The 12947-nt window shown below is 38.0% G+C and overlaps 1 protein-coding gene across 6 annotated transcripts in view; it reads right to left on the bottom strand.

The window, feature by feature from the left end:
* Window positions 1–12947, bottom strand: part of SMAP1 (small ArfGAP 1) — a 193518-nt gene that overhangs the window by 53877 nt on the left and 126694 nt on the right. For all 6 annotated transcript variants that reach the window (XM_034962322.3, XM_034962326.3, XM_034962330.3 and 3 more), the window contains one exon: window positions 8573–8653. In XM_034962322.3, coding sequence (XP_034818213.1) covers window positions 8573–8653 — 81 coding nt within the window. The remainder of the gene's footprint in view (window positions 1–8572; window positions 8654–12947) is intronic.

The raw sequence follows: 12947 nt of genomic DNA, 5'->3' as shown, positions 1-12947 counted from the left end.
TTTCTCCTCTCAGAAAAAAAGTAAGCCTAGCTCCAACTGACACAATTAGGAATAGTTTCTGGAACACTACAAAAATGTAAACCTCAATGAGACTTGGGTATAAACAAAATACAATTTAAACAAAAGTAGTAGACTGCTCAAGGAAAACAAGTTTACAGAAGGAAGAAGTTGCTAACTAGAAACTCACAAATCAATGAAAGTTATTAATTCCCTAGTTAGCATAGTATGGGATGAGGTTATATATGAACACAGTTCTTTTACAGGGAAGCCTGGATAATTCATTATAAATTATGTAGAATGTACAACAGCACTTTAAATTGCAATAAAGAACCTGAAGACATATATGACAAATAGAAATACACACACACAACACAGGGCTTGAAACCAGAAGACTTGGGTTCAAATTCCTGAGCTGCCAGCAACTAGTAACACTGAGCAAGTCACTCCTGAGAGACTTTAGGTCCTTCGAGGATTTAGTTTACTTCTTTATAAAATAAGGAACTTAAATGAGATAAGCATGGTTCCTTCCAAATCCCAAATATGTTTAACTGCTTATTAAGCTATTACTACGTGTCAAGAACTATATTAATGGCTTTAATTACTTATAGAAATAAGTTTGATTTGAAAAAACTAATTCTAGAATAAATAATCCCTATCGAGCATCTTCTTTCAAACTCATAACGAGGTGGATCTTCATCCAAGACAGCTCCGGTCTGCAGCTCCTAGCATGATCGACGCAGAAGATGGGTGATTTCTACATTTCCAACTGAGGTACCTGGTTCATCTCACTGGGACTGGTTGGATAGTGGGTGCAGCCCACAGAGGGCGAGCTGAAGGAGGGCGGGGCATCACCTCACCAGGAAGCACAGGGGGTCATGGATTTCCCTTTCCTAGCCAAGGGAAGCTGTGACAGACTACCTGGAAAAACGGGACACTCCTGCCTAAATACTGTATTTTTCCCACGGTCTTAGCAACCAGCAGACCAGGAGATTCTCTCCCGTGCCTGGCTTGGCAGGTCCCACGCTCACAGAGCCTTGCTCACTACTAGCGCAGCAGTCTGAGATCGAACTGCGAAGCCGCAGCTGTGCAGGGGAGAGGCATCCGCTATAGCTGAGGCTTCAGCAGGTAAACAAAGTGGCTGGGAAGCTCAAACTTAGCAGAGCCCACCGCAGCTCAGCAAGGCTCACTGCCTCTATAGACTCCACCTCAGTGGACAGGGCATAGCTGAACAAAGGCAGCAGAAACTTCTGCAGACTTAAACGTGCCTGTCTGACAGCTCTGAAGAGAGCAGTGGTTCTCCCAGCACTGCATTTGAGCTCTGAGAATGGACACACTTGCCTCCTCAAGTGGGTCCCTGACCCCCGTGTAGCCTAACTGGGAGATACCTCCCAGTAGGGGCCGACAGACACCTCACACAGGTGGGTACCCCTCTGGGACGAAGCTTCCAGAGGAAAGATCAGGCAGCAATATTTGCTGTTCTGCAGCCTCTGCTGGTGACACCCAGGAAAACAGCGTCCACAGTAGACCTCCAGCAAACTCCAACAGACCTGCAGCAGAGGGACCTGACTGTTAGAAGGAAAACCAACAAACAGAAAGGAATAGCATCAACGTCAACAAAAAGGACATCCACACCAAAACCCCATCTGTAGGTCACCAACATCAAAGACCAAAGGTAGATAAAACCACAAAGATGGGAAGAAACCAGAGCAGAAAAGCTGAAAATTATAAAACCAGAGCCCCTCTTCTCTTCTAAAGCAGCAGAACAAAGCTGGATGCAGAATGACTTTGACGAGTTGACTGAAGTAGGCTTCAGAAAGTCGGTAATCACAAACTTCTCGGAGCTAATGGAACATGTTCTAACCCATCGCAAGGAAGTTAAAAACCTCGAAAAAAGGTTAGACGAATGGCTAACTAGAATAAACAGTGTAGAGAAGACCTTAAATGACCTGATGGAGCTGAAAGCCATGGCACAAGAACTTTGTGACGCATGCACAAGCTTCAATAGCTGATTTGATCAAGTGGAAGGAAGGATATCAGTGACTGAAGATCAAATTAATGAAATAAAGCAAGAAGACAAGATTAGAGAAAAAAGAGTAAAAAGAAATGAACAAACACTCCAAGAAATATGAAACTATATGAAAAGACCAAATCTACGTCTGATTGGTGTACCTGAAAGTGATGGGGAGAATGGAACCGAGTTGGAAAACACTCTTCAGGATATTATCCAGGAGAACGTACCCAACCTAGCAAGACAGGCCAACACTGAAATTCAGGAAAAACACAGAACACCACAAAGATACTCTTCAAGAAGAGCAACCCAAGATACATAATTGTCATATTCACCAAGGCTGAAATGAAGAAAAAAAAAAAGTGTTAAGGACAGTCAGAGAGAAAGGTCGGGTTACCCACAAAGGGAAGTCCATCAGACTAACAGCAGATCTCTCAGCAGAAACACTATAGGCCAGAAGAGAGTGAGGGTCAATATTCAACATTCTTAAAGAAAAGAATTTTCAACCCAGAATTTCATATCCAGCCAAACTAAGCTTCATAAGTGAAGGAGAAATAAAATACTTTACAGACAAGCAAATGCTGAGAGATTTTCTCACCACCAGGCCTGCCTTACAAGAGCTCCTGAAGGAAGAAATAAACATGGAAAGGAACAACTGGTACCAGCCAATGCAAAAACAGGCCAAATTGGAAAGACCATCGATGCTATGAAGAAACTGCATCAATTAAAGGTCAAAATAACCAGCGAACATCATAATGACAGGATCACATTCACACATAACAATATTAAACTTAAACATAAATGGGCTAAATGCCCTAATTAAAAGACACAGACTGGCAAATTGGATAGAGTCAAAACCCATCACCATCAGTGTGCTGTATACAGGAGACCCATCTCACCTGCAGAGACACACATAGGCTCAAAATAAAGGGATGGAGGAAGACCTACCAAGCAAATGGAAAGTTAAAAAAAAAAAACAAAACAGGGGTTGCAATCCTAGTCTCTGATAAAACAGACTTCAAACGAACAAAGATCAAAAGAGACAAAGAAAGCCATTACATAACGGTAAAGGGATCAATTCAATAAGAGCTAACTATCCTAAATATATATGCACCCAATACAGGAGCACCCAGAGTCATAAAGCAAGTCCTTAGAGACCTACAAAGAGACTTAGGCTCTCACAACACAATTATGGGAGACTTTAACACCCCACTGTCAATGTTAGACAGATCAACGAGACAGAAGGTTAACAAAGATATCCAGGACTTGAACTCATCTCTGCACCAAGTGGACCTAATAAGACATCTACAGAACTCTCCACCCCAAATCAACAGAATATACATTCTTCTCAGCACATCACACTTATTCTAAAATTGACACATAATTGGAAGTAAAACACTCCTCAGCAAACGTAAAAGAACAGAAATCACAACAAACTGTCTCTCAGGTCACAGTACAATCAAATTAGGACTCAGGATTAAGAAACTCATTCAAAACTGCACAACTACATGGAAACTGAACAACCTGCTCCTGAATGACTACTGAGTAAAGAAATGAAGGCAGAAATAACGATGTTCTTTGAAACCAATGAGAACAAAGATAGAACGTACCAGAATATCTTGGACACATTTAAAGCAGTGTGAAGAGGGAAATTTATAGCACTAAATGCCCACAAGAGAAAGCAGGAAAGGTCTAAAATTGACACCCTAACATCACAATTAAAAGAACTACAGAAGCAAGAGCAAACAAATTCAAAAGCTAGTAGAAGGCAAGAAATAACTAAGATCAGAGCAGAACTGAAGGAAATAGAGACACAAAAAAACCTTCAAAAAAATCAATGAATCCAGGAGTGGTTTTCTGAAAAGATCAACAAAATAGACTGCTAGCAAGACTAATAAAGAAGAAAAGAGAAAAGAATCAAATAGACGCAATAAAAAATGATAAAGGGGTATCACCACTGATCCCACAGAAATACAAACTACCATCAGAGAATACTATAAACACCTCTACGCAAATAAACTAGAAAATCTAGAAATTGATAAATTGCTGGACACATACACCCTCCCAAGACTAAACCAGGAATAAGTTGAATCTCTGAATAGACCAATAACAGACTCTGAAATTGAGGCAATAATTAATAGCCTACCAACCAAAAAAAGTCCAGGACCAGACAGACTCACAGCCAAATTCTAACAGAGGTACAACGAGGAGCTGGTACCATTCCTTCTGAAATGATTCCAATCAATAGAAAAATAGGGAATCCTCCCTAACTCATTTTATGAGGCCAGAATCATCCTGATACTAAAGCCTGGCAGAGACACAACAAAAAAAGAGAATTTTAGACCAATATCCCTGATGAACATCAATGCGAAAATCCTCAATAAAATACTGGCAAACCGAATCCAGCAGCACATCGAAAAGCTTATCCACCACGATCAAGTGGGCTTCATCCCTGGGATGCAAGGCTGGTTCAACATATGCAAATCGATAAACGTGATCCATCACATAAACAGAACCAAAGACAAAAACCACATGATTATCTCAATAGATGCAGAAAAGGCCTTCAACAAAATTCAACAGCCCTTCATGCTAAAAATTCTCAATAAACTAGGTACTGATGAAACACATCTCAAAATAATAAGAGCTATTTATGACAAACCCACAGTCAATATCATACTGAATGGGCAAAAACTGGAAGCATTTCCTTTGAAAACCGGAACAAGACAAGGATGCCCTCTCTCACCACTCCTATTCAACAGTGTTGGAAGTTCTGGCCAGAGCAATCAGGCAACAGAAAAAAATGAAGGGTACTCAATTAGGAAAAGAGGAAGTCAAATTCTCCCTGTTTGCAGATGACATGATTATATATCCAGAAAACCCCATCATCTCTGCCTAAAATCTCCTTAAGCTGATAAGCAACTTCAGCAAAGTTTCAGGATACAAAATCAATGTGTAAAAATCACAAGCATTCCAATACAACAATGACAGAGAGCCAAATCATGAGTGAATTCCCATTCGCAACTGCTACAAAGAGAATAAAATACCTAGGAATCCAACTTACAAGGGATGTAAAGGACCTCTTCAAGGAGAACTACAAACCACTGCTCAATGAAATAAAAGAGGACACAAACAAATGGAAGAACATTCCATGCTCATAGATACGAAGAATTAATATCGTGAAAATGGCCATACTGCCCAAGGTAATTTGAAGATTTAATGCCATCTTCATCAAGCTACCAATGACTTTCTTCACAGAATTGGAAAAAACTACTTCAAAGTTCATATGGAACCAAAAAAGAGCCCGCATTGCCAAGTCAATCCTAAGCAAAAAGAACAAAGCTGGAGACATCACACTACCTGACTTCAAACTATACTACAAGGCTACAGTAACCAAAACAGCATGTTGCTGGTACCAAAACAGAGAGACAGACCAATGGAACAGAACAGAGGCCTCAGAAATAACACCACACATCTACAACCATCTGATCTTTGACAAACTTGACAAAAATAAGAAATGGAGAAACGATTCCCTATTTAATAAATGGTGCTGGGAAAACTGGCTAGCCATATGTAGAAAGCTGAAACTGGATCCCCTTCTTACACTTCATATGCAAATTAATTCAAGATGGATTAAAGACTTAAATGTAAGACCTAAAACCATAAAAACTCTAGAAGAAAACCTAGGCAATACCATTCAGGACATAGGCATGGGTAAGGACTTCATGATTAAAACACCAAAAGCAATGGCAACAAAAGCCAAAAATGACAAATGGGATCTAATTAAACTAAAAAGCTTCTGCATGGCAAAAGAAACTACCATCAGCATGAACAGGCAACCTAAAGAATGGGAGAAAATTTTTGCAATTTACTCATCTGACAAAGGGCTAATATCCAGAATCTACAAAGAACTTAAACAAACTTACAAGAAAAAAAAACACATCAAAAAGTGGGCAAAGGATGTGAACAGACACTTCTCAAAAGAAGACATTTATGCAGCCAACAGATATATGAAAAAATGCTCACCATCACTGGTCATCAGACAAATGCAAATCAAAACCACGATGAGATACCATCTCACGCCAGGTAGAATCGCAATCATTAAAAAGTCAGGAAACAACAGATGTTGGAGAGGATGTGGAGAAACAAGAACGCTTTTACACTGTTGGTGGTAGTATAAATTAGTTCAACTATTGTGGAAGACAGTGTGGCAATTCCCCAAGGATCTAGAACTAGAAATACCATTTGACCCAGCCATCCCATTACTGAGTATATACCCAAAGGATTATAAATCGTGCTACTATAAAGACACATGCACACATATGTTTATTGTGGCACTATTCACAATAGCAAAGACTTGGAACCAACCCAAATGTCCATCAATGATAGACTGGATTAAGAAAATGTGGCACATATACACCATGGAATACTACACAGTCATAACAAAAGGACGAGTTCATGTCCTTCACAGGGACATGGATGAAGCTGGAAACCATCATTCTCAGCAAACTATCACAAGGACAGAAAGTCAAACACCACATGTTCTCACTCATAGGTGGGAATTGAACAATAAGATCACTTGGACACAGGGCAGGGAACATCACACACCAGGGCCTGTCCGGGGGTGGGGGGCTGGGGGAGGGACAGCATTAGGAGATATACCTAATGTAAATGACGAGTTGATGGGTGCAGCAAACCAACATGGCACATGTATACCTGTGTAACAAACCGGCACGCTGTGCACATATACCCTAGAACTTAAAGTATAATAATAAAAGAATTAAAATTAAAACAGAAACAAAATTAGACACAATGAAGAAATAAGGTATTTGCAAACACTTAACTGAAAAAGGACTAGTATCTCCCATACATTATGTATATGTGTATAGAGAGCTACAAATTAATGAGGAAAAGCAGGCAATCCAACAGAAAAATAGGCAAAAGACCTGAACCAGGCCTATGAAAAGGAAGATTTTTGTTTTTTATTCCCTTCTGTATTTTTTTTTAAAGGGTGTCTTGCTGTGTTACCCATGCTGGAGTGCAGTGGCTATTCACAGGTATGATCATAGCACACTGCAGCCTCAAATTCCTGGGTTCAAGTGATCCTCCCACCTCAGCCTCCCAAGTAGCTGGGGACTACAGAGGTGCACCATCACACCCCATTTAAAGTTTCACTTTTTAAAAAACACGTGCCTTATTTTCACATGTATTATTTTCATTTTTTAAATGTAAAATAAATGAAGCTAGAGTGAAAAAAAGAAGGCAAAAAAGACATGAAAAGGCACTGGGCCTCATTTTGTAATCAAGGAAATGAACAGTAAAAATTTAATGAGATACCATTACATACTCACCATATTGCAAATGCTAAAATCCCTGACTGACAACACTATGTGTTACATAGAATGTGAAATTACTTTGATGGTAAGAGTACCTTTGGTATACACTTTGGAAAAAAGTTTGACATTATCCAGTAAACTTCAAGATGCACATACTTTATGATGCAGAAATTCCACTACTAAGTCACCCTAAAAACATACAAGCTTAGATTCCATATACAAAAGTTTCAAAGCAGCATTATTTAGAATAGTTAAAACCTGTATATAATCCAAATGTTCAACAGCAGAATGGATCTTCTTTCTTATATACAGTACTTCTATTATGTACTTTAAATGGATGTACTTTGCAGTATCCAATTTATGCCTCAATAAAGTTGATTTTTAAAATTTCAACAACTAAAATCAAGGATGCTCCCTTTACTGAAAATTCCCTTAGTATGATTCCACACTCTTATGATGAAATGCATTCAAAGCCAAGCCACCATAAATATTTAACCAATCCCTTTACAAAGTACAACATTCTCACTAGCTGTAGTTCGCCTAATCACATCTATCCTGCATATCACTGCTAAAATAATTTTCAAAAAAACCCTTCTGAATTAGGAGTACCATGTGCTTTAGAATTTGAAGTGCTGCTCACAGCCTTTCCTCCCCCCAAAAGAATAAACATCTACAATTTGAGTTCAATCTACCATTCTGGTCTTATTTTTCACTAGTTTCTATACATAGACAAATCCCTTTCTTCAAATTCACTATTTTTCTAAACATTTTATTTACAATTTTCATACATTCTTCAGGCTGTTCTCTTAAACATGTACCTGTCTTCCACCTTAATCCTACCTATGTTTTAAGAGGTAGCTCAAAGGCTAACCTTAAGCACAGAGTCTTTTCTGAAGTCCCTTTCATTTATGTTCTCTTCATTCTCTAAAATTCTAAGTCTTCTAAGTCTGATTGTGTATGAAAGCTAAAAACACCATTCTCTATGTCATTCACAGGAGAATACCTGTCTCCAAGGAACTCAGAGGGTTTATACCCACACATATAGATAACTGATTACAAATAATATAGAGACAAGCTAGAAGGACATGCTGAGCACACAGCATTCACTCAACAATTGCTTGTCGAAAATAATGATTATTTACATATTATAAATATCCAGAAAGTCACTAACATATAAGTATACAAATAAAATGGTAATCCTAATAGATTATTTTTAAAAAAAGAATTTTACCTTTTCAGCTGTAAGTGGTTTTGCCGGCTTTTCTGGCTCCTTTTCTCTCTTTTTCTCTTCCTTTTTTTTTTCCTTTTCTTTCTAAAACACAGCCCAAAGTTTTGATAAGTTTACTTTTTTAAAAAATGGCAATTTTTGACTCATCCTTATTAGTTTGAGTAATCATTTGAAAAAGGTAGAAATATTCAGTAATTACAATATCTATGTGCTACTGAAATATAATAAACAGTAAATTCATATTCTCATTGAGGTTATATGCTGATGACACTAAAGAATATCTGTTAAAAAATTAAGACAGAGGCACAGCGGTAAGACAATTTAGAACTTCTTTGATATAGTAGGGTTTGTTTCATGCTTGTTTTAAATGAATGAGATCTCCATTCAATAAATTCTCACTATATCCTTTTATTAGGTTAGACTTCCTAACAGCAATCACGAAGTTGAATTTTGAATGGAAAAAAAAAAAAACTAAGTGACAGAACAGACTTCTTCATTACACAAAGATAAATTATAATAGGCAATTATAAGGGGAAGACTATAAAATCAGCTTTTTTTATCACAAAATATCTTCAGTCCATTATCATAGATTTTGCTTTAGAAAAAGGAGTAAATACAGTGATTTTCTCATGAAAAAAATAATGTTCAAGATAGTGCTTGGGGACCACAGCCAACTGACTAGTGTAAGGCAGTGAAGTATAAATGGCATTATGATATTCACAATTTGCATTTCCAATAAGGGTTAGATATAATGTTAAAAACTTAAGGATTAAAAGTATCAACAATAAATCTTAAGGGCCAATAGAGGAAAATGAAAAGAGATTAAACAAAGAGCATTCATAAGGCATTTAGAGGAAAGAGATGACTAGAAACTGAGAACTGAAAGTCTACTGCAACTAAACACTAACCTGGCCCTTAGTTTCCTGGCAGCAAAAAAAGAAAAGATAAACTGATGAACCTAGGGAAGGCAACATGATAAACATGCAGAACTTACTCAAAATACCTAACAGCTGCATTTGTACCTATGACTTTAAAATGGTCTCTGATGCAACCTCTGTCAAAGTAAATCTGCCATTTGTAAATCAGGAAATATAATACTGGCAATTCCCAGGCCATAATGTGAGAGAAATAATAAAAGTTCAAAGGGCTTTGCAACCATTCATATAAAGTTCAAAAACAGGCAAAAATATGATGTTTGGGAGGGTACACACTAGTATAAAACTATTTTAAAAAGCAAAAAAGTAAAGACGATGATGATAAAAATCAGGATGTTAATTACCTTTAAGGAGAAGGGATGAGGTTATTTGGGAACAGAGTCACATAGGAGCTTTCAAAGTGGTAATAACATTGAGTTTCAATATTCATTACACAGTGATAGTCTTCTAAGTATTAAACTAGATATATATTTAATGTGCATTTCAGCACTAAAAAGAAAAAGTAAAAGGCACTAAGAACCTAGAAAGCAACTTTGCAAACTATAAAGCACTACACAAATACGGCACATTATAATTTTAGTGTTTGTTGTGTGATTTTAAAAAGAGGAAAGGAAAAATTTACATCTTAGTTCAAAATTTTAAAAGAAATTCATAGCAAAGATCTTTATATTTGGGGCATGAATAAGCAATGTCTTCAACTGCAATTTTAAGAACAGGGAAATTCTAAAGCATTTCTCTTTTTAACCTTTTATTAGCCATTAATAAAAGGCAGTAAGTGTTATAATAGTAATTCACCAATTAGTGAAAGCATTTAAGTAGAGGACAAAGCTAACAAACTATTGGTATATTGCTTTGCAACAAAAGAAGAATACATGGATAGAATTTCCAGAATCTGAACAGTTTATATATCAGGCTCCTTTAGACTAGGATTCTCTAAAATTATGTTTCAATAATGCTGTTCAGGAACAGGATAAAAGTCAACATAAAGTTGAACTTGTGCTAAAACCTGAAGAGTAATCTATATGCTTTAGTTACCAGAAGAGCATATGTCAAAAGTGACATTTTGCCTTAAACATTAAGGATATTAACATAGTCTAGCACAGACAGAAGACCATCTAGAAAGCTGGGATAGTTCTCAAAAAAGATCTTCATAACTACTCAAGTGCCTGGGCTTTATACTGGAAATAAGGAAGATGTAACCCTTTAAGGATAACTAGAAACATTACCTACTGCTGACTCAACCATTTCCCAAATCAAAACCTTCATTTCCAAAACACAACTACCACTTATTAAGTGCTTCCTATGGGCCAGGTGATAAGCACCTTATTGTCTAATTTAATCTTTGCAACAATTTTCTGAAATAAAAACTTTACCTACTGTCATCTTACAAATGAAGAAACAAAATCTTAAGAAGTAATGCCCAAAGCAACACAGTTAATCAAAGCTAGTAGCAGGACTGAGGGACTATGGAGCCCAAACTTCCAGGTCTCACTACTAACTGTGGTCCAGTGGAGCTTTGATATTTATTATTGCTGTTACTATTCCTTACAGTAACAGCTAATACTTTCTGAACCGTTACTATGTGCCAGGCACTGTTTTGGCTCTTTTAATCCTCACAACAACTTTATGAAGTTAGTAATATTATCCCCATTTCATAAGTAAAGAATAAATAGGATGTGCAAAAATTTTATATATATTATAAAATGTTTTCTATATATTCGTAGTAAACTATGGTGCAGAAAGCAATGTGACAGAACATTTTCATTAATATGTTGAGAAGGAGGCCGGGCACGGTGGCTCATGCCTGTAATCCCAGCACTTCGGGAGGCCGAGGCAGGCCTATCACGAAGTTCGAGACCAGCCTGACCAACATGATGAAACCCTGTCTCTATTAAAAATACAAAAATTAGCCGGGCGTGGTGGCGGGCGCCTGTAATCCCAGCTACTTGGGAGGCTGAGGCAGGAGAATCATTTGAATCCAGGAGGCAGAGGTTGCAGTGAGCTGAGACCATGCCATTGCACTCCAGCCTGGGCAACAAGAGCAAAACTCCATCTCAAAAAAAAAAAAAAGAAAAAGAAAAATATGTTGAGAATGAGTTGCTCCCTAACCTCTCAGAGCTATTAGTTATTGCTATGGTTTGAATGTTTGTGTCCACCCCAAAATTCACATGTTAAAACCTAATCCCCAATGTGATATTATTAGGAGGTGGGGCCTTTGGGAAGTGATTAAGTCATGAGGATGAAACCTTCATGAATAGGATTCACACCCTTATTAAAAAGGCCCCAGAGAGATTTCCTGCCCTTTCCCACTATATGAGGGCACAAAGATGTATCGTTTTATGAACCAGAAAGTGGACCCTTCACAAGACACAGAATCTGCTGGAGACTTGATCTTTGTCTTTCCAGCCTCCAGAACTGTGAGAAGTAAATTTTTGTTGTTTATAAGCTACTCAATCTATGGTATAGTGTTAGAGTAGCCAGCACAGGTGAAGACAGTTATTTCTCAAGAAGGCCATTGTCATGAGTAGGAAAGAAGTTTGACTTCCTAATCACCATGATTGGTGGGCACATATGAAATCACTAAAAACAAATCAAATTCGCTTGCTACATTTACTAGAGGGAGAGCATGACTTGATACTCTTTAACACCAGAATTCAGCTGTAAAAATACAGCTGTCAAGACACATGCAGCACATGTATGTTTACTGCAGCACTATTCACAATAGCAAAGACTTGGAAACAACCCAAATGTCCATCAATGACAGACTGGATTAAGAGAATGTGGCACCGAGGTCAGGAAATCGAGACCATCCTGGCTAACACGGTGAAACCCCGTCTCTACTAAAAATACAAAAAATTAGACAGGTGTGGTCATGGGCACCTGTAGTCCCAGCTACTCGGGAGGCTGAGGCAGGAGAATGGCGTGAACCCGGGAGGCAGAGCTTGCAGTGAGCTGAGATCGTGCCACTGCACTCCAACCTGGGCGACAGAGTGAAACTCCATCTCAAAAAAAAAAAAAAAGAAAAGAAAAGAAAAGAAAATGTGGCACAATACACCATGGAATACTATGCAGCCATAAAAAAGGAAGAGTTCGTGTCCTTTGTAGGGACATGGATGAGGCTAGAAACCATCATTCTGAGCAAACTATCACAAGGACAGAAAACCAAACACCCCATGTTCCACTCATAGGTGGGAACTGAACAATGATATCACTTGGACACAGGGCGGGGAACATCACACACCGGTGCCTGTCGTGGGGTGGTGGGAGATATACCTAATGTAAATGATGAGTTGACGAGTGCAGCAAACCAACATGGCACATGTACACCTATGTATCAAACCTGCACGTTGTGCACATGTATCTTAGAACTTAAAGTATAATAACAATAATAAAAATATAGCTGTCACCTACTCTGATTCTGGCAGTGGTATTAGGATACAGGC

The sequence above is a fragment of the Pan paniscus genome, chromosome 5 (assembly GCF_029289425.2).
Source record: "Pan paniscus chromosome 5, NHGRI_mPanPan1-v2.0_pri, whole genome shotgun sequence".
In the NCBI taxonomy this organism is placed as follows: Eukaryota; Metazoa; Chordata; class Mammalia; order Primates; family Hominidae; genus Pan; species Pan paniscus.
This window is presented reverse-complemented; position numbering and strand designations above follow the sequence as displayed.